The sequence below is a fragment of the Galleria mellonella genome, unplaced genomic scaffold (assembly GCF_026898425.1).
Source record: "Galleria mellonella isolate WM207_F2 unplaced genomic scaffold, CSIRO_AGI_GalMel_v1 utg746, whole genome shotgun sequence".
NCBI lineage: Eukaryota > Metazoa > Arthropoda > Insecta > Lepidoptera > Pyralidae > Galleria > Galleria mellonella.
Genome location: NW_026442148.1, coordinates 532,544 through 554,508, shown reverse-complemented (window position 1 = coordinate 554,508; position 21,965 = coordinate 532,544). Strand labels below are relative to the sequence as shown.

Genomic DNA, 21,965 nt, shown 5'->3' with positions numbered 1-21,965 from the left:
GCCAGGCACAATAACTTTTGTACCCGTGCCATCTTCACCGCACACTGTTCGGTGACACACAACAAACAAAATAATTTATTGAAATAACTTTATTGACCAAAAGAAAATATTGGTATATATGGTACTAAAAGCAGATTGTTTTTTTGATGGGTGAAAATGGTATGGTAACCCCGCCTGCGCTAACGGGATACGCTGGCGGAGCACCAGTGAAGAGTGATAGATGAGAATGAAAACAGGCCAGTTAGCACATCATAATGAATTCATCAGGAATTAACCATGACAGTTTCCAGAGCGAACCGCGAGGAGGTCGACCTGGTTGGGTATATTGCTAGCAATGGGATTTTTAGCCTCCGTTACTAACAATCCCTTTCCACCCAGATAGCATATAATAAATGTATATTAAATAATAAAGTCCTACATAAATCATCACTCATGGCCACTCTACGCGCCGGTCACGCTGTATAGGGCACAGCACAATGACATTACCGCATGACTGCGCCCGGAGGCACGCTTTTGGTCATCTATTATCGATGAAGTTGGTTGAAAGATTGACAGATGTAAAGATGAATGGGTAGGTACTGGCACGCCTTAGGTCTATGCCAATAACGCCGTAAATAGGCACGGGGTATAGGGTGACCATGCTTGAAAAGATTTAAAGATAAGATAAGATGTAAATATATTTCGCTATTATTTATTAACTCTTTATTGTACCAATAACATAAAAATATACATCTATCTATCCTATTTAAGAGCTGTACTCTTGTCGGTGGAGCTCTTGGGGACACAGGTGGCGGATAGTGAATGACCATCAGATATGGTGGTTAGCTGCGAATATGTAGAATAAGCAGTCCCCGACTAAGCAGCGACAGCGTTACCAGGATGTGGTGAACGGAAGCCTTTCTATAAAAAGCCACAAAAGTCTGATGACGACGTTGTGACATGGCGACAAAAGACCGCCATCTAATAGGTCTTTCCCTAGCGTTGGGCAGTGGCAGCGTTAGTACTGGCAAAGGGCCGAAGAAATTATTTCAGGAAGGGCCTTTGACCAGATATCAGCAGACAGGTAACTCTGGCTGGTGTACCACGGTGTGGAAGGCAAATGGGGTAACCAACATACAAACTTCCCTAACAAATGGAGCACACATGAAAGAAAAAAAAATATACAATGACATATAAATAAATCAATTGAAATACAGTAGCAAAAAGCGGTCTTATCACTAGGGCAATCTTTTACAGACAAGCTTTAGTTAAAAAGAACAGATAGAAGTGGGTAGATGGCGCTAGAGGTAATTAATAATTTTTACGTGCATAAAATATAAAATAGATATTACTCGCTGTTTTTTTTTAATCAACTTAGAATGGCAAACAAGCTGACGGCCCACCTGATAGAAAGTGGTAACCTAAAGACTCGAGCAGTACCATGGGCATAATAGAGTATACTATTTCGCACATGACATCCCCCATGCGTTGCCATTCCTGAGGACTCAGGTGTTATTCTTCTGTACTCAGTAAATTCACGCCATATCCCACCCTTCGAACCGAAACACAGCCATGCAAACACAACTGCTTCACGGTAGAAACACGAATGAGACAGAGATGCCCAAACAAACGTCTTTTGTACAGTCTCCCTCTGGTATGTGGCATAAAAAGAAGATATGAACGTCAGAAAAAATGTCTACAACTATATGTTAGGAGGTATCCGTGATTAACCGTTCATATGTGTGCTCGGTAGCTAGCTTGTGACGTCACGCGAACTATGTCGAACGTTATGTTGATATAATATGATAACAAGTGATAACCAGAGATAAAACAGATGCTCGAACACTGGATATACTGAACCACTACAGCACGGCCGGGGTGAGTTCGGAATATACTTCTACAGGATGATATCGAAATAGTTTTTTCAAACGACTTCAAAAAACATTACATAACATAATCATATATATATTTTTTTTATTATTTTTTCTATGTAATTTCGCGGCTCACTTTTGGCCACAACAGAATATCAGTGTTTTGCTCTTTTTAGGGCAAAGCAATAAGCTGAGTTGTCATCATTTTGTGTTACTGTGGCACACGCGTGAAAGGAAAAAAATGTTACTAATTTTATGCATTTTTTTTTTATTTTTTGTACATTTATCTTTTTTTATCTTTTTTCACTGTGCATTTATGTCTATTGTTGTTTGTGTGCTGTAAGTAATGCAAATAAATTATCTATTTTATGGATTACTAGCTTTTTGGGGACTACGTTGTACGCTTGAAATTCAGAAGTAGATAAACAATGGAACAGACAACTTTTATACTTTATAATTAGCCATGTGCTCCCGCCATAGAATAGACCACACCCTTACTTTCTCGGGGGTGTCGTCGTCGTCGAGGAATAAACAGCAGCGTCCTTCTTAAAACATCACAAAGCCTTTCTGCGGGTGCTAAACCACTCGCCAAGCTTGACAACTACTGGCAAAACCCCCCATACGAGGGACAGCTACGTTCAGCACGATGTTTTAAAAGGGACGCTGCTGACCATCTCTCTACTATAAGTTCTCCTAATCCCCTCTCACAGGAAAAGAAAGGGTGGGCTATTCCATGCCGGAACCTACACGGCTGTTTGGGAGGGGGGGGGGGGGGGGATTATTACTTATGCGGACTATCGGTGCCCTATTGCTAGCAATATACCATATCAGGTCGACGCTCTACGTGAATCCATCGTACTAAATTCCAGTTGTATCCATCACGATGGGCTAACTGACCTGCCTTTTCATCCTCACCAGTCATCCTTCACTGGTGTCCTGCCAGCGCATACCGTTAGCGCAGGCGGGGTTACCATTCCATTATCACCCATTATTAAAGAAACAAACCCTATCAACCTGAAACACAGCAATGCAAACACAACTGCTTTACAGGAAACACGAATGGGACAGACGTAGCCAAGCAAACGACTTTTCTACAAAGTCTCCCTTTGGTAAACGATGTCGCGGGTAAAAGCTATTAAATTTAAAAAAAAAACTGTTTCAACATGTAAAAATTGCTCAATATTTTTTTTTTTTTTAAGAAATCCACTATCTCTGGCGTTTGTAATTGCTTAGTAATTATCTGAACTATTACTTAACGTTATCTCAACAGACACTTAACACTTCGTTTAGTTAAGCCGCCACCATTTGTAACCCGAGTTGTGTAATGAATACGTTGCATATCTATTAACCAACTAATGAACTAAACAATTGGTAAGATAATACAGTAATTTGCTGAAACGTCAGCCGAATCAGCCTTTTTTTGTATGGATGATAATGGGATGGTAACCCCGCCTACGCTGTCCGTATACACTGGCGGGACACCAGTGAGGTGAAGATGAAATAAAGTGAAGAAGCATAAGTGAAGATGAAGCAGGACAGTTAGCCCATCGTGACAAATTCACTAGTGAATCAATCACGGTGGTTCCCAGGGGAAACCGCGAGGAGGTCGACCTGATAGAGTATATTGCTAGTAATAGAGTTCTTAATTCTCTTCTACATATAGCATTACAGGGCAACTTAGTATCCTTAGTATAAGGGATATTGCAAATTTGCTTGGTTACATAATATAACAATCAATAATCTATATAATTTATAGGGATTGTTAGTAATGGAGACTACGAATCCCATTGCTAGCAATATACCCAACCAGGTCGACCTCCTCGCAGTTCCCCCTGGAAACTATCATGATTAATTCCAGATGAATTCATCATGATGGGCTAACTGGCCTGTTTTCATCCTCATCGATCACCATTCACTGGTGCTCCGCCAGCGTATCCCGTTAACGCAGGCGGAGTTAGCATTCCATATTCAGCCAATAAAAAAAAATCTATATAATTCTAGTCATATATATAATATACCTATGTATTACTAGATGACCAGATAATCGTTGTTTTCCCCCTTAACGCCACCTAGCGGGTTAAATTTTTCGTTATCAAGATAAAAACTATCCCATCTCTCAAGTTGGAGCAAACAATACATGTTTACAAGCGTCATTAAAATCGGTTGAGCGGTTTTTGAGATTATCGTGAACGGACATCGTGACACGGGATTTTTATATATTAAGATTAAGATAAAATACGACTATAAATAGGCATGTATGTGTTATGTATGTAGACTACTTTAGTAAAAGTAGGTCAATGACGTCACGCGAATAACACGTTAGCGAGAATGCAATGCAATCGTGACTTTAGGAAAGGCAGACACCCGGTTCCGTGGTGTAGTGGTTATCACATCTGCTTTACACGCAGAAGGCCGCCAGTTCGATCCTGGCCGGAATCATAGTTTTTGCATTTGTTTTCATTGTTTATTTTTATTTTTAAACCACGATAATCAAGATTTTTTTATTAAATATAAATTTTTGGACAACTTTTTTGTACTCTTTTCAATGTCTTCTTTTTAAACAAAAAATCCTTATTAAAATATAAACTTTATGTGTATCGTTTTATTTTTTTTATAGATTTTTTTTTTAAATCACAATTGACAAGTATATTTCTTCTATTTTATTTTTTTATTATATCATCTATTTTATATTAATAAAAATGCCTATGGATAAAAAAAAAGTTATTACTTTAATATTTCTGATTTTTGATTAATAATTTTAATAAATACCATATTTATATGACCTCTTTGATAATTCGTTTATGATAAACTAGCCATTACCTGCATCTTGGTTTGCATAATATTGACATATTTATAGATATGCTCTTCTCCATTCCAAATACACATTCGATATACACATATGTATACCAAATTTCATGATGATTGGTTAAACCATTTGCTTATTTGTTATCTCTTTTTACAGACAAACAAAGAAACAAAATAACCTTTAAACCTACTTCAAAAAGAAGGGGGGTTCTCAATTTAATTGTATTGATATCTTTTTTATGTTTGTTACCAGAGGGAGACTATGTACAAAAGTCGTTTGCTTGGGTACCTCTGTCCCATTCGTGTTTCTCCCATAAAGCAGTTGTATTTGCATGGCTGTGTTTCGGTTTGAAGGGTGGGATATGGCATGAATTTACAGGATATAGAGGAATAACACCCGAGTCCTCAGGAATGGCAACGCATGGGGGGTATCATGGGCGACGGTTACCACTTTCCATCAAGTGGGCCGTCAGCTTGTTTGCCATTCTAAGTTGTATAAAAAACACCATCAGATATTGAACGATTTGGAAAGAGTTCTAGAGGAAAGATTCTAGTGGTGTGGTAATCTGTAACACAGGTTTAGACACCAGTTGTTCACAATACATTAACTTATGTAAACTTCGAAAATAAATATATTAGAATATAATAGATGTACAACTGGTAATGTGAAGAGAATAATCTTTATTATTATACTATTAATTACTTAAAAATTACTAACAATTACATACATACCTGTCACGCGTGTCTCCCATTAGGGTAGGCAGAAACAATGGAACGCCTAATGCTTCGATTCAAACAGACCAACAACAATAACAATAACTAACAATTATGTTAAAAAATTATTACCCATAAAAATTATATATTTTTTTATAGGTGAAAATGGATCAGTAACCCCACCTGCGGTGGGGAGAAAGGGATTGTTAGCAATGGAGTTTGACAGCCCCATAGCTAGCAATATGCCTTATTAGGTCGACCTCCACGTGGTTCCCCCTAGAAACCATCGTGGCAAATTATTGTTAAATTCTTTACAATGGGCTAACTGACCTACTTCATTCTCACCTATCATCCTTCACTGGTGCCCCGCCAGTGTATACCGATAACGAGGGTGTGGTTACCATTTTTTTTTTTTTTTTTTTTTTGATGGGTGAAAATGGTATGGTAACCCCGCCTGCGCTAACGGGATACACTGGCGGAGCACCAGTGAAGGGTGATAGATGAGAATGAAAACAGGTCAGTTAGCCCATCATGATGAATTCATCAGGAATTAACCATGATAGTTTCCAGGGAGGACCGCGAGGAGGTCGACCTGGTTGGGTATATTGCTAGCAATAGGATTCTCAGTCTCCATTACTAACAATCCCTTTCCCCCCTGGTGTGGTTACCATTACATTACCATCCATTAAAAAAAAAACACCAACTGCAGTGCACCAGTGAGGGATGATAGGTGAGGATAAAGAAGGTCAGTTAGCCAATCATATCAAATTCAACAAAAACACACAAACAAATCCGCAGGAAACAGCCAGTCATAGTAATATTATAAATGTGAAAATTTGTAAACATGTTTGTACATTTATTATTTAATCACATGTCTACGGCTGAACAGATTTGAATACAATTTGATACATGGGTTAGTTATATCTGAATATAATACAGGCAAAGCAATGGGCAATAATCAGTATCACAATAATCACAATCTTATTTTTTTTTTATACTTCAAACAATTATCTTTTTTATTTTTATATATATTTAGGAATATAGCAAAATGGCAACCCATGCCAGTTGTCATAAACAGTACCATGGACATAACAGAATATAGAGACATCCATAATACTCACATGTTGTCATTAAAATAAAATAATAAAATACAATTAAAACAATCAATTAAATTAATACAGCAACAACAAGTACATATTGGCCTGAGAAAAAATAAAAAATATTTCAACCATGACTAAACACATGTATGAATAATAAGATGTTTCATAGACACATTAGTTTGAACAAATTTGAATTTAGAATGTTGAATTGTTTATGAATAGACATGTATTGTTCTAAAAAGATATATGATACTTTCAAACACAAAATTGATATGATATCATCACAATTGTACATCCTATTGATGATGAAAAAAAATTAATTTAAAATGAAAACATATTTCAAAACATAGCCACAAAAAAGTCCTCCATAAAAGTCTTAAAAATGAAAATAAATGAAAGAAAGTTATGCAATAAAAAAGGTAATTAATTGGAATAAGAAAATTGTACTTCATTAACAAATTTATTTATATAAACTTTTATTGAATAAATTTTATTAAAAAAAATATTATATTTTTTAATTAATTTTTATAATGAAAATAAAATACTTAATTGTAATTTATATAGTTTAAAATCTAAAGTGTATTGAACACAACATTAACCCAGACCTATCACAAGCATTATGATCTTTGACCTTAGCCCACTCCTCTGAAGAGAAAAAAGCAGTGTCTTTTATTTAATTTTATTTTTTCTTTTTACTACAATATCTTGAATGACATTCACAAGCATGTATTTATGATACCTTTTATAGCAAATACAGCAGTCCTACTGTATTGTCTTAGCCTTATCACATTAATGTATGTACCTGTTATCAGCAAATGTGACTTCTGTGATATTGATCATAAAATTACCTGATAACTATAGCAAAGTAAACAGACCAAAGATATTATCATTTATATAATGTAGGGGCCATTTTCGCAAATTAAAGACAACGGACGTAATTCCATTGAGCCACCAGATCTCACGAACATTATTTGAATACAATCGATGCTGAATGTGACACAAGGTCGCTTATATTGCCTAAGACGACTCCAATTAGGTAAAAGGTCGGAAATATAACAGATACAACGTTATGGTGAGCCCACAATGATATCAGCACCAATTTATAATAATTTAATGAGTCACTCGTCCGGCTGAATGATATGATGTGCCGGGCTCACGAGAGTACGTGAATTTAAAAAGCTTATTAGATTCAAATTGAGAATTGTAGACCGACAAAGAAAAAATTTTGTTTACTCTGTAAATTAATTGTACTAAAAAAATTCAAATGAAACGGCAGTAATTTCAGAAAGAATGCTAGAGAAAATTACCTTGTCCAAACATTTCAGTTCCTCCGTGGGATAAACTGTTTTCTCACACCTTGCGCAAGTTTTATTCATGTTGAACGTTACAAACACACAAACACTGTTATTAAATATAAGCACTGGTATTTCACAGAGAAACACAAGTTTCCACGATTCACAAACAAAGTTTAGAATTCACTTTTTATTGAAAACACTCACGAGCACAATATTCGTAGCTTCTTCGAACGCGCATGCCAAAAAAATGACAAATGGCGGCGATAGTTTGGGGTTACAATAATTAAAAATTAAAACCTACCATTTGAGTAAACTTCTACTATTTTGATATTTTAAATATCATCATTATGGTCATGTCAGCAGTTGTCTACTGCTGAACATAGGCAGAATATAAAGGACTGAATAGTCTGAATATAAAGGAGGGTTTTATGGGTAGTTACCATACTTGGTAGACGGGTTGGCAACAGTAGATAAGCTTTGGTGAAATGAGGCCGTTGCCCTTTCCTAGTCCATCATATTTTACATATAATTGATGAAATTTAATAAGGCTGTAAAACATTTAGTCTATAGGTATTACTTATGATATTTTTTACACTCATAGATATAATCCTATAGAGATTCCAGATAAGATTGTTATGTATGTCTTATTTTTTTAGGATTTATGCATGTTTATTTGTAATAAATTTATATTGCGTTTGATTGTCAAGAAATGTACTTACATGACCTACGAAAAATAAAGTAACAAAATGCAATAACAAATGAAAAGGATTCTAGAGTTTATTATTGTTATGCATCTTTGCATCCTATATTCATATAGGCATATAGTTGCAGCAAAATTTTAAAATGTTGTGAAATAAATGAGGAACTATTGGTGAATTATTAATAAACAATATTTTAAGGAACTTTTAATGAAATAAACAGAAACAAAATATTTTTTAAATAAATTTAAGAACAAAGACACTTCTCTCTTTGTAAAACCGCCAAAGCTTCATTAAACAACTGTTTTGATGTTTGTATCATGTCGGTCAAATGATTATAATCATCACGTTTTTCTTCTTCAATCATTTTTAATTTATCTTCCATAATTTTCAGTTTTTCTTCCGATAATTCTAACTTATATTTCAGATCTTCTTTATCGAGTGAATCATATCCTTCAGATTGCTGAGACTCAGAGGAACTCTCGCTAGGTTTTTCAATTACAGCAGTTACCGAAGATTGCTTCTTCGAAATAGAAGTTGATCCCAATCCTAATTCATAAACTTGTTCCTTATGTAAAGAAGTCTTTGAAAATTTCGATCCTCTTTTTAAATCTTTTAAACTTTTTATTTCATCTTCAAGGCAGCTTACTCTTCTCTCAAGTCTTCGTTTTCTTACCTTTAATTTACGATGGGTAACTTCGAGCTCTTCAAATTTACGTCGCTCGGTATCTAATCTACCGTTAAGACTTATTACCAACTCGGAAAGCTTTTTAATCTCATTATCCGTAGCTGTTTTCATAGGTGTGAAAAACACACTCTGCAAAGAACACTCCTCATATCTTAAAAGTTGAGCTCTTAGCTCTTCTATTTTGACAGCTTTATCTGAAGCTTGTTTTCTGAGAGCGTCTATTTTAGCATCTGTATTTTTTATCAGTTTCTGGTATTCTTCAACTTCGCAATTCATTTTGTTCATCTTAACTGTATTTTCCTTTAAAATTTCTTGATAATATAGCTCTAAACTCTTGATCTGATTCTGAAAAAGTATTAATTACTTATATTATTTCACTTAATATTTGTTTCAAATGCTAATTATTGTCAACTAACCCTTTGTTCATTAATTAGTAAGTCATCATGATTACTCTTCTCCACAAAGGTTTGTATCTTTTGTCTAATGGCAGTAGCGTCACATTCCAAATTCCTGATTCTACATCGTGCTCCGTCGAGCTTTTTCTTTAACTCTTGATTTTCTCCTTTTAAACATTCTAAGTCTTTCATAGCTAATTCTATTTCTTTTTTCCTTTTCGCTTCTATTTCTTTTATTATCTGAAACATTTCATTACAGCTTATTAAACCTAAAAAAGTCTCGTATTCTGGATAAAAATGTATAAATAAAAATTTTGATCAATATAAAGTACTCGTATACTACTTTATAAAACCTACTTGTGTTTGATCTTTTCTCTTTGCTTCAATAAGATCCCTGTGTTTTCCATTTAATTTTTGTTCTAATTCGCTGATTCGTGCTTGTAACAGAACTATTTGCTGAGCTCTTCCTTTCCAACCTGCCAAATCATTTTGAAGCTCTTTGATACTTGTAAATTTATCTCCCAATTCTTGTTGAAGTATTTTAGTAGCGATCAGTATGCCATTCTTCAATTCTAAATTTCTATTTTTGCTTTCATACAATTTCTTATTAACAGCAACAAGTTTGTTATTGAGTTCTTTGAGTTCATCTGGACTGGCGTCTATTGGTTCGTTTTTACACATACAGATATCTAATTTCTCATGCTCTTTATTTATTAAATCGAGTTGTAGTATTTTCCTTTCTAAAGCCGCGATTTTAGTTTTGTATCCTTCAACCTCAGCTACTAAGTGTCGATTCTGTTTGCACAGTTCCGTAATTTTTGCACTGATAATGCCAGCAGATTTAGAGGAAATCACTGGTCCAGTACCAGATATTATATCACGGATGCGCTGATTGAGATTGTTGATCGTTTTATTAAGTTCTTTTATCTCTTGATCTTTAGTAAAAATACATTTACGTAATTCATTATTTTCGCATGTCATTATCTAAAATGTTAATTATTCAAACTATTAAAAAAAATCGTATAAAAGTTATCCCGGGCAAAAATACTCTTTTATACCGATATAACACAGTCGGAATAATCTAATACATACTTTAAATTAGAAGAAAGAATACTAGTGTATTTATTTTGTGTTGTGTGTATTGTATTGTGAATTTTACAGAAAGTAGCAAAAAAATAATGGACACCTATCTATAGATTGTTTAAATTGAGAATAGTTCCCGATCAAGTTGTACCACTGGGCAAAATATTTGTTGCTCTTTATGACGTAGCGAATTTACTTTAACATTATGACAAAGTGGCCGACTGGCATTTCAAATCCATTAAGAAAATACATGCCTTAATTTTGAGGCAATTATCATATCAAATACAATTTAAATGTTATCATTATAATAAATTTATTCGCATTAAATAGTGTGGGCAGTAGTGGTCTTAAGCTAAACAAAAGTTTTTTAAGCCTATTTATCTATTTACAGAATTGCACGCAAATGTCACTATATTTATACATTGTGACAGTATAACGTACTCACGTTATATTTGCTATATTATATTAGGATATTTTATTATATCTATTGTTTAGGGGTTAGTATTATTCATTGAGAATTATAACTATACCTTTAACTGTTCGATGAGATGAGCATTTAATTCTGGTGGATATAAAACATCATCAGGATCTGGATTATCAAGCGCTGCTAACATCTTTAGCTTCATCTCATCAGTTTCATCAATTTTATTAGCTAAATCTGTTAGTTTCTCATCTTTTAAATTAGGCTTTGATCGAACTTTAGTTGACGACGTCATGTTTTTCTTTTCCATTTTAACAATAATTAAAAATATGCTAAATTAATTTGACAAACCAAGGATACCTACATGACACTGAGTGAAAAAAATACACCCCATTCTAATTTTAAATTTGCAAGCCAATCCAAATCTATTAAACTCTCTATTCCTATTTTTACTGTATGAAACAAATAAATAGTGTAATATTATATTTTTTTTAATTTAATATCTGTTCACATAAAGCATAAGCATATTTTTTATTTCAAAACGAATTCTGTTACTGTCGTATATATTATACAAACCATTTGTTCATTACTTTCTTTTTTCTTTATTCTTTATTGTACACAGAAGGTTACTAAAATAGAAAAAACAAACATAAAAGCACTCAAAGGCGAGCTTATCTCCAAAAGTGATTTTTAATTTTTATATATTTTATATTCATAGATTAACAAGAATTGTAACGTTTTAAGATTTATGAAAGCAACCAGTACTATTGATGGCAACAGTGTGGCCAATATAACTATATTGATTAGGTGTCGGTGTCATTGCTGTCACTTTGGTGACAGCTGATTAATGCGAAATAATTTTATTCATTTTATTATTTATGTTTAATTTTTAATTACATTAAATTATTTTACATCTTTGTCTCCTTGTAGACCCCGATGGACTCACAATAGTTGATAGTGATTGTGGTTTAATCTCTTGTCTTCGCGGACACCAGGTACTTACCAAATTTTGTCCTTCTATGTTCTAATTAGATTTTTATCCTTCTGCAAACAAACCAATTTTACGCTTTATACGGCTATTGTTAAACCCATTACCATATCAAAAGATTTTCTTAAAAATATTATACGCAATACGCAACTTGGTCAGATCTGAATATTATCTGAAATATATATGTAATATTTAATTTATGTATGAAACGATTTTGTTTTCATCTTTTGCTCACGGTGTTGATGGATATATTAAGGATAGACTCAGTTATCGAAATCAATAGATACTTTTAAATGGTTGGTAAGGGTATGGTAAGCCCTGCGCTATCAGTAGAAGCTGGAGGGGCACCAGTGAGAGGTGATGGTAAGTGAGGATGACAGCAGCTCTGATCGTTTTCATAGGGAACTGTGTCAAGGTTGACTCGACTAACTACTACCACTTTAGTTAGGTAAAAGGTAATTTTTTTTCAAAAATCCAATTTATAGTAATAGTATGAAATATGAATATAAAAAACCTTTTTCATAAAATAAAACTTATCAAAATTGTCACTAAAACTCTCACTGTTACCTATATACAAGCATAGGGCGGAGAAGGTTTGTTAGTAATTATAATAATTGCTAATAATTGCTAGCAATATATCTTATAAGGTGGATCTCTATGTGTTTAAACACTCATAATTAATTCTTATTGAATTTGTCACAATGGGCTGAGTTCATCTACATCTATCACCAGTCATTAGTATCCCACCAGCATAAGAGGGGAAGGGATTGTTAGTAATGTGGACTGCCAGTCCCATTGCTAGCAATTTACTCTGTCAAGTCGACCTCCTCATGATCTTTCCTGGAAACTATCGTGCTGAATTCTCTGGTATATGTATATATCCTATCTATAATCATTCACTGGTGCCCCGCCAGCATATACCATAAGTGCCGACAGGGTTACTACACCATTTGTCATCTAAAAAAAACCCCCACTAGCATATACCATTAGATTACTATTCCATTATTACCCCATAAACATATATATATATATATATATATATATATATTCATCACACCTCTCGACTTGGTTCAATAATACAAATATGGTACCAGATGTCAAGGCATAGTTACTATTCCATTAAAATGATTAACTATTACATTAAAAAATCTTACTTTTTTATTTGTTTGTTTGTTTGTATATGTCACATGAATTTAGTAGGTATATAAAGCAAATGCACAGTAAATACATAGAAGGATTTAGATATTTCTTCCAGTCAATCTTGTAAATATTTATAATAAATATGACTAAGTTCTTTTTTTTTATCTTCTAGCAACAATGCCAGGCACAAACCTCATTGTGCCTGTTGTACTCTGGGGCAAGCATGCACCCACTCACTGCATCTCATCCGTCTACCTCTCTCGAGACCAGAAGACACTCGTCACTGGCTGCTATGATGGCCAGATCTGCATTTGGGGTGTCCAACCTGAGACCCTGAAAATGATACCGAAGTGCCTGCTGGTTGGCCACACAGCACCTGTCACTTGTTTGTCCAGAGCCTCTATAATACAAGTGAGTTTTGACACTAATTTTTTTTTTACACTTCCATGGCAGCAAATTGTTATTCATTTTTAATAATAATAAATTTAAATAAGGTATTAAAATAATTTATTCTTATAAGTTATATATCTAAGGCATGTCTTAAGGTACATTATATATTAGCTGGGAAAAGAAATCTTTTTATCCTTTGAAAAACCTCATGCTGTAGTTTCTTGGAAAAACTCAAACTGTAAACTCACTACTGCTAGTAAATAAAAAAAACTAATTTACATCACAAAAAAAAAATCATATAGAACATTTTTAGTTATATATTATACCATTTTTTTTTCTAATTTTGTGGGAATATTTATGCATTATATAACACGTCTATAGGCGACGGTTACCACTTTCCATCAGGTGCGCCATTTGCCATGCACATGCCATTCTAAGTCGTATAAAAAAACGCAATTTTTTACTTCCCCCCCCCCCCCCCCCCCTCATATAACGTACCGTAACATTTTTCTGTAAACCCTTATCCTCAGCCCCTCCCTAAATGTTACGTAACATCTAAGTTACAATTTTTACCTAAAAATCCTAACAGTAAGGAATATAGATAATGAAAGCAATTTTGTAATAAAGAATATGTAATTATAAATTTAATTTATTATATTAATTATATAATATTATGACATTTATATGTATGTAATCTGTAGTCAATGTTGTGTACGCCTGCTATAGGTATGTATATCAGCGTGCTACACAAAAAATGTTGTTTATGTACATATAATGTGTATACTGTTGGTGTGCCTAATTCGAATTTAAATAAATAAAGCAAAAGAAAAATAAAATTGTCTTTGGACATTTCAATTCCCTTGTTTTTTTTTATTTTTATTTAAGAAAGCATGAATGAAGGAATGAATGAGTATACTTTATTTGCATTATACAATATAGGAAATAAGCAAGACAATTTACAAACACAACGATACGCTTACAAACGCAACAACAAACTAAAGCAATGTTACAGAACGCGAAGTTTCAAATCCCCTCCCGTTCCTGTATTGCATTGTAACATTTTACAAAATGTTAATTTTTAGCTACCGTGTGAAGCCCTGGCGGAACACTATTTATTTATAAATACATATATAAAAGCCTGACCAGATCACTACTTAATTATACATATATAATTTATTTGCATTACTTACAGCACACAAATAACAACAGACATAGATAGTCACAAACAAAAAATGAGTTAAAATAATACATATACAGAAAAAAAAAATACATAAAAGAAGAAACAAAAATTTTTATAATGATTATAAATTTTTTTCCAGGACAACAATTACATAGTAAGTTCATCGGAGGCGGGGGAGATGTGCACATGGGACTTGGTCGACGGGAAATGCAGGGAGAGCGTGAAACTAACGCAAATACATACAAACATACAGGTTTATCACAGTTTTCAATATAAATTATATTTGTTTAACAATAATAATAATGGTAATATATCCAGCGGTATTTACCACTGGACGTTAGACAGCGCAACTTTTTTATTGTATAAACTTATAATAAGGGTGGAACCTGTCCCAGGTTGGGCAAAACGAAAACAGCTGATTCAAATGAATGCTCTAAATCAGATGGCAGATTATTTACCCACCGAAAATGCACCACAGCCAATCCTTAATTATAACGATTCTTAGTTTAGACGCCGCGCAATGTATCTGAAATTTTAAGATCCACACGACGCGAGATACCTATAACGCGCGGTCAACACGCTTCTTCGTAGATAGTTTTCAGTTCAGAATAATGGTCTGAACTAAAAACTATCTAAATGGACATAACAGAGTATACTGTATTGCCCATGACACCCCCCATGCGTTGCCATTCCTAAGGACTCAGGTGTTATTCCTCTGTACCTTGTAAATTCACGCCATATCCTACCCTTCAAACCGAAACACAGCCATGCAAACACGACTGCTTTACGGTAGAAACACGAATGGGACAGAGCTACCCAAGCAATCGACTTCTGTACAAAGTCTCCCTCTGGTATTACTGTTTGTTAACGTAAATAAAAAAAAAAAAAATATATGTGTTACCTACAGGCATATCACATGTGCAACAGCGAGGACTTGCGGCTATTCTGCAATGGTTATTATGCAGAGATACTGATCATGGATCCATTCTCGCTGGAGATTCTCTTCTCGCTGAGTTCAAAGATGAACCCTGACTGGATATCAGCATTGCATGTAAGTTGTTTACACTTTTTTTTAAGCATTTTTTTTAAATGAAATTATATGAAATTTATTTGACGACCATTATGTATTGTCATATAAAATTGTTTTTTAAATGGATGATAATGGAATGGTACCCTCGCCTGTGCTGACGGTATACACTGGCGGGGCACCAGTGAGGGATGATAGGTGAGGATGAAAAGGCACTTGGAATAGAACACGATTTTTTTTTATACAACTTACAATGGCAAACAAGCTGATGGCCCACCTGATGGAAAGTGGTAACCGTAGATATGAGCAGTACCGTGGACATAACAGAGTATATTGTTTCGCCCGTGATAGCTCCCCATGCATTGCCATTCCTGAGGATTCGGGTGTTATTCCTCCCAGTACCAGTGTTTAGTATACCCAGTAAATTCACGCCATATCCCACCCTTCAAACCGAAACACAGTCATGCAAACACAACTGCTTCACGGTAGAAACACGAATGGAGATTAGACTAATATATATATATTTTACCAGAGGGAGACTTTATACAAAAGTCGATTACTTGGGTACCTCTGTCCTATTCGTGTTTCTACCGTGAAGCAGTTGTTTGCATGACTGTGTTTCGGTATGAAGGGTGGGATATGGCGTGAATTTACAGGGTACAGAGGAATAACATCTGAGTCCTCAGGAATGGAAAAGCATGGGGTATTATGGGCGAAACAGTACACTCTGTTATATCCATGGCACCGCTCATGACTATAGGCGACGGTTACCACTTTCCATCAGGTGGGCGTCAACTTGTTTGCCATTCTAAGTTGTATAAATATATATATATATTGTAACTGCAATATATAGATATTGGCATATATTTATTACCCATCCTTATTTTATATTTGATTTTCTAATTGTTTATTTGTAGGTGCTACGCCCGTCGTCGAGGAAGGATGATGTTGTTCTAGCGATATCGATTACGGGAACAGTTAAGGTATTTTAATTTTTTTTTTAACTTTGGGCACAAACGAACTGTGTGTTACTCGACGATAAGTGATTACAGCTGTCTGTAGGCACCTGTAATCTCAGAAAAATTGTGTATTGTATGAGTACATAAGTCCACCTGTTCACATCTTTTTAAACCGATTTCAAACAGAAGGATGTTCTTAAATCATTGGTTTTTCATTAATGCCTAGTTGTGGCCAAGGCTTGTAGCCATGTTTCGAAGTAAAAGGTCATTCCATTTTTAAATTACAGGACAGATATGAGTTTACATAGTAATTTATCTGGTCGCAAAACACGACAGATATGGATTTTCATATAACTTTTGCCGGCCGCTGCCCGCATGTATCTGGCCAGTACGGCAATTTTGATTCTCGAAGAAGATTGTCAAAATAATGCTCACATTTCCAAGCATGTTTGAGAAAAAATTATAACCGCATTGAGAACCTCCTTCTTTTTGAAGTCTGTTAAAAATTTATAGAAACAAACGAACGAGACTTTATTTAACTTTTGACTTTCAGGTGTGGTCGCTCCTCGGCCATGAGAATAAGCAGTCCGAGCCGATATACGAGAATGAGTCCAAGCAGATCCGCTGCCTGAACGCGCTGTCGCTCAACTGCTGCGCTTACAATCAGCGCACCGTGCTCATTGTATGCGCTAAGTACTGTCAGATTTATGATGCTGGTGAGTGGATGACAGCTAAGATTGTGGCATTTTCTCTCTTCTTTCTCTCTTCCTCTCGCAATTTTCTCCTTTTTCTTTCCAATCCTTTTATCTTTTCCCTTTTTCTATTTTCTCTTCTTTTTCTGTTTCTAGTCCTTTCTCCTTTTTCCCCTTTTTGTTAGAAAGACAGAGGTAATTTTTTTAATACCCCTAAATATACAGTACAAGTGTTTTTTTAAAGTACCCATAAGAACCTTAATATGCCCAGGAAAAGCGCCCTCTGCCGTTAAGATTATTTCGCATCAGACCGATTCTTACTGTCTCTTCATCCAGGTGATTTCTCCGTGCTATGCTCGATCCAAGCACCGCGTGGGGAGCGCTGGATGTCTGGTGACTTCCTCGCGCCTGACCGAGTCTTGGTCTGGTCTACCGAAGGGAAGGGATACCTGTATCGTTTGCCAGCTAAGTGAGTACAGTTGAGGGTAGACCGGGGTAAAATATATTTGGTGGAATGTGTCGCTGTTGAACTATGGTTTGTACTTTTATTTTAATGATGTAGTATTAGTATACAATGGTGGAGTACAACCGAGGAGTAATAGGTGAGGATGGAGTCAGACCAGTTGACCCAATGTGAATAATTCACTTAGAATTAAACACACATCGCCGTGTGATCCCAGCATAGATGGCACCGACCCTTCCTTTCCCATGTGTGTTTTAAGAGGCGACCAAGGGAGGGCGAGGGATGGGCAGCAGCGTCCCTCTTAAAACATCACCAAAGCTTAACTGCGGTTGCTAATTCGCCTGCCAAGCTTGGCAACTACTAGCAAAATCCCAAGAGGGACGCTTATGTTCAGCAGTGGACAGTTAAAGGCATATATAATGATGATTGGCTTGATGATTACACACTTAAAAACTTAAAAAAAGTACTCCATCCAAACCATGGTTCAATATGAAAAATTATTTCCATGTAAAATATGTTTTTTTTTTTTCTAATTTATGCATCTGGTTGTGGGAATAATTTATCATCATTAGAAATTCATTCGAGCACCGCATATATCGTCATAGTCGTAGAATACTGACGGATCTGACAAATATTACATATAAAGATCCGTCAGTATTCTACGACTGTGACGATATGTTCTAGAATGTTTAATTACGGTAGTATTTAAATTTTTTATCAACATTACGCCCGATTAGGAAAGTGAAAATTTCCTTTCCTTTCCAATTTTAATGAGCTCTGTTGACTGTCAAGCGGCTTGATCTAGCACTCATAATTAGCTGCTTGTGAGAAAAAGATGAGATAATTACGTTTCTGTCTTACAAGCATTAAAATTTACGTACTTGATTCAAACCGCTTGACCGTCTACAGACCCATTAACGCTTACAGTTATGTCGTCATTTTTATGTTGTAAACTGGGTTTTTTGATGATTTTGATTTTCCTGATCGGTTTGTACTATTCTTGACGCCAGAGGACGCCATAATAACACGGGTAGTAGCTACAGTACTGCTGCAGATGTCGACCTCTGGCGTCAACAGTTTTAAGGCCTTTAAGGTTTTAAATACATGAAAGCTTCTCATGCGGCTTACCGGGTTGCGGCTTCACAAGCCCTTCGAAGCACGAAGCAAATCATTTTAATTGATCTATATACATGGATTTGAGAAATTTAGAGATTTATGGTTTAGATCTAGGAATGAGGGATCGATAAAAGTTTGCGGTGACGGAATGAGTGTGTGGGGGGGGGGGAGGGGGTTTATAATTTGAAATTCAAGGACATTTCAAAGTCCATAAAAAGTCATTCATGGTGATTGGAATTATTAAAATCTAATAGTTCATTCGTACAGATAGACAGTTTTTTTTTATATTAGAAAAGCGATAGTAAATATTTAGTTTCATATAAAAAAAACTTCGAAGGTAAACAAATCGAAGAGAAGTGTAAGAATATTTTTTAAGTGGGGTAAATCTCTGAATATAATAAACAGATAGATAGATACTCTTTATTGTTTCCTCCATAAGATTACAATAGTAAACTTATTATAAATATAAACAATTACAAGAAATAATCGCAGTGAGAAAACAATGGGCGGCCTTGTCGCTAAGAGCGATCTCTTCCAGGCAATCAACAAGTTTAACTCAACAGTTCAATTTTGTTAAATATAAAAGTATTAACAGAATTGTTGTTATTTACAATATAATTAGACATTTAATTATAAGAATTAATTAAAATAATTTAAATTAAAGCTTTTTGTTTAAACAATTATAGTTTTTATATAAGCATGTGCTTGTATAAATAATATCAAAATTTGTTAATTAATTATAAACTTTATATATATATAAATTTTAAGTATAAAATTTATAATTTCTGTTATAGCAAACTTCGCGGACGGGCTCTCAGTAGGTCAGCACCAATTTCTTTGTATAATTGAATTATTTGATTTTTTTTTTATTTATTTGTAACCCGTACCTTATTTTGCTTGCACTATCTAGATATGCTTAGTTTATTTTAGTACATTTATAAAATATAAACTATTATAGTAATTATATTTAACTATTTTAAAGTTGTATAAATATAAAAATATTACTACAAAAGTAGCTATGATGAATATTGATATAATTGATATAATGCTTGTCTAGTAACAAAATTAACGTAATTTTTAGCTTTATACTTAAACAGTTTTTATATTTATTTTATTTATAATATATAAATATGAGAAGAATATTTTCAATCAAGATGGTATTTCTTATATATAAATATGCCATAAAAATGTTCGACATTTAAAAAATTATGCTTTAAACAAATATTCGATTATACTTTGAAAATGTTTTTATTATTTTTTACTTCTACTTTGATATTTACAAATATAAAAAAAAATACATTTTGAATCAAAATGGCGTTTGTTTAACGCCTTGTGTGCCTTATAATAAGTTCGTAATTAAAAAAAATGTAAGTCTACGTTCAGTTTTTATTATTTACTAGCTTTTACTTATGACTTCGTCTGCGTGACCGAGATATATTTACTGACCGGGATAAAATGTATTTTTTTATACAACTTAGAATGGCAAACAAGCTGACGGTCCATCTGATGGAAAGCGGTAACCGTCGCCTATAGACATGTCACCTATAATCCCTCACTGGTGCCTCGCCAGTGTATACGGATAGTGCAGGCGGGGTTACCATTCCATTATCATCGATTAAAAAAAATAAATAAAAAAAAACCAATCACTATGAAATTAACACACGTATTATATTTAATTAAGAAGGTTACTTTTTATTGTTTGTTTGTTTGTTTGTTTGTATAAGGTAGGCTACTTTTTATTCCGGTCAGTGGACAACCTCATTCACACAGACGAAGTCGCTGGTAAAAGATAGTATTCTTTTTAAATAAGATCGATTTATTCAATATATAATAGTAAGACAAATTTATACGCCGGGAACGGTATGACATGTTTGGGATATTTATTATAATTTAAAATAATTTTGTACCATTGTTCAGAGAAATAAATGAATTAATCTTTTTTTATCGTAAGTGGAGACTTAGTATAAAAAATATAATAATATTATTATACTATTAATTATTATAATAATTAGTTTTATACAAAACTTGTACGTAATTAATGTTGCATTACAGTAATTATATAAAGTATAATAGTTAAAACGAATGTATAATTTTTATTATTATATTATTAATTGCTCAAATATAATTAAAGATAGCATCCCACAAAAGAAACTGACTTCGATTGCAAGAAAATCAGTTATTTTGTTCCAAAAACTGAACTACTAAAGCGATTTTGTATAAATTTCTATGGGACCATCCATATCTGTAAGTGTATCGTTTGAGATAAAGAAAAAAAAACAATTTTCCAAATCGGTTTACAACTGACGGAGTTATGAGGTGACAAACATAAAAAAAAAAATACAACCGAATTGAAAACTTTATGAAGTCATTTGAAAATTAATTATTAAATTGATTTAAAAATAATGATATTTTATGTGCAAACTATATGTATATATATATTTTTGTGTTTAATTTTTATTGCTTTCCGCACATTCATATTGTCCCATTTAATGTTTTGTTAATAATCTTTTCCATGTGGTTTTAAAAATTTTATTTTAAGAACTGAAATTAGGGTGTGTTCACATTTGACATAAAATTTTGGTACCTCTTTGTCAGTTAACATTTGAGAAGTTAAATGAAATATTATATCGTGGTAAATGTCTTAAAATTTCACTTACTCACTCACTGTTTTTTTTTATGCAATTTAGAATGGCAAACAAGCTGACGGCCCACCTGATGGAAAGTGGTAACCGTCGCCTATAGACATGAGCAGTACCATGGACATAACAGAGTATACTGTTTTGCCCATGATACCCCCCCATGCGTTACCATTCCTGAGGACTCAGATGTTATTTCTCTATACCCAGTAAATTAACGCCATATCCCACCCTTCAAACCGAAACACAGCCATGCAAACACAACTGCTTCATGGTTGAAACACGAATGGAACAGAGGTACCCAAGCAATCGACTTTTGTACATG

At 34.0% G+C, this 21,965-nt stretch overlaps 3 protein-coding genes and 1 non-coding gene across 6 annotated transcripts in view; 2 read left to right on the top strand and 2 right to left on the bottom strand.

Moving 5' to 3' along the window:
* LOC113514865 (LIM and SH3 domain protein Lasp) overlaps positions 1 to 8,027 on the bottom strand; it is a 38,934-nt gene extending 30,907 nt beyond the window's left edge. Inside the window, exon 1 of the mRNA XM_052901053.1 lies at positions 7,777 to 8,027. Coding sequence (XP_052757013.1) covers positions 7,777 to 7,845 — 69 coding nt within the window. The 5' untranslated portion in view covers positions 7,846 to 8,027. The remainder of the gene's footprint in view (positions 1 to 7,776) is intronic.
* Positions 4,217 to 4,289, top strand: Trnav-uac (transfer RNA valine (anticodon UAC)). The gene has a single exon. It is a non-coding gene; the product is annotated as a tRNA-Val (tRNA).
* Positions 8,028 to 8,709: 682 nt separating the features above from the next.
* On the bottom strand, positions 8,710 to 11,401 carry LOC113509969 (coiled-coil domain-containing protein 13). The gene is made up of 4 exons (XM_026893389.3): positions 11,159 to 11,401; positions 9,903 to 10,529; positions 9,567 to 9,785; positions 8,710 to 9,495 (listed from the first exon to the last, which is right to left on the bottom strand). Exons 1-4 carry the CDS (start codon positions 11,357 to 11,359, stop codon positions 8,710 to 8,712), a joined length of 1,833 nt encoding a protein of 610 aa, XP_026749190.2. The 5' UTR covers positions 11,360 to 11,401.
* Positions 11,402 to 11,855: 454 nt separating this feature from the next.
* Positions 11,856 to 21,965, top strand: part of LOC113514624 (WD repeat-containing protein 7) — a 110,180-nt gene continuing 100,070 nt past the window's right edge. For 2 of the 3 annotated variants that reach the window (XM_052901192.1, XM_052901190.1), the window contains exons 1-8: positions 11,856 to 12,044; positions 13,350 to 13,588; positions 14,887 to 15,000; positions 15,655 to 15,798; positions 16,692 to 16,757; positions 17,287 to 17,449; positions 17,762 to 17,894; positions 19,799 to 19,825. In XM_052901192.1, the coding sequence (XP_052757152.1) occupies positions 13,355 to 13,588; positions 14,887 to 15,000; positions 15,655 to 15,798; positions 16,692 to 16,757; positions 17,287 to 17,449; positions 17,762 to 17,894; positions 19,799 to 19,825 (881 nt within the window). In that variant the 5' untranslated portion in view covers positions 11,856 to 12,044; positions 13,350 to 13,354. The remainder of the gene's footprint in view (positions 12,045 to 13,349; positions 13,589 to 14,886; positions 15,001 to 15,654; positions 15,799 to 16,691; positions 16,758 to 17,286; positions 17,450 to 17,761; positions 17,895 to 19,798; positions 19,826 to 21,965) is intronic. The other variant, XM_052901191.1, reaches the window with a different exon arrangement.

Excerpts from the sequence above, each read along its gene's own strand:
- LOC113509969 (XM_026893389.3), bottom strand. The coding sequence starts at position 11,359 with ATGGAAAAGAAAAACATGACGTCGTCAACTAAAGTTCGATCAAAGCCT. Across the intron at positions 10,530-11,158 it reads ATCTCATCGAACAGTTAAAG|ATAATGACATGCGAAAATAA; the intron begins GTATAGTTATAA and ends TTAACATTTTAG. Across the intron at positions 9,496-9,566 it reads TACTAATTAATGAACAAAGG|AATCAGATCAAGAGTTTAGA; the intron begins GTTAGTTGACAA and ends ATACTTTTTCAG.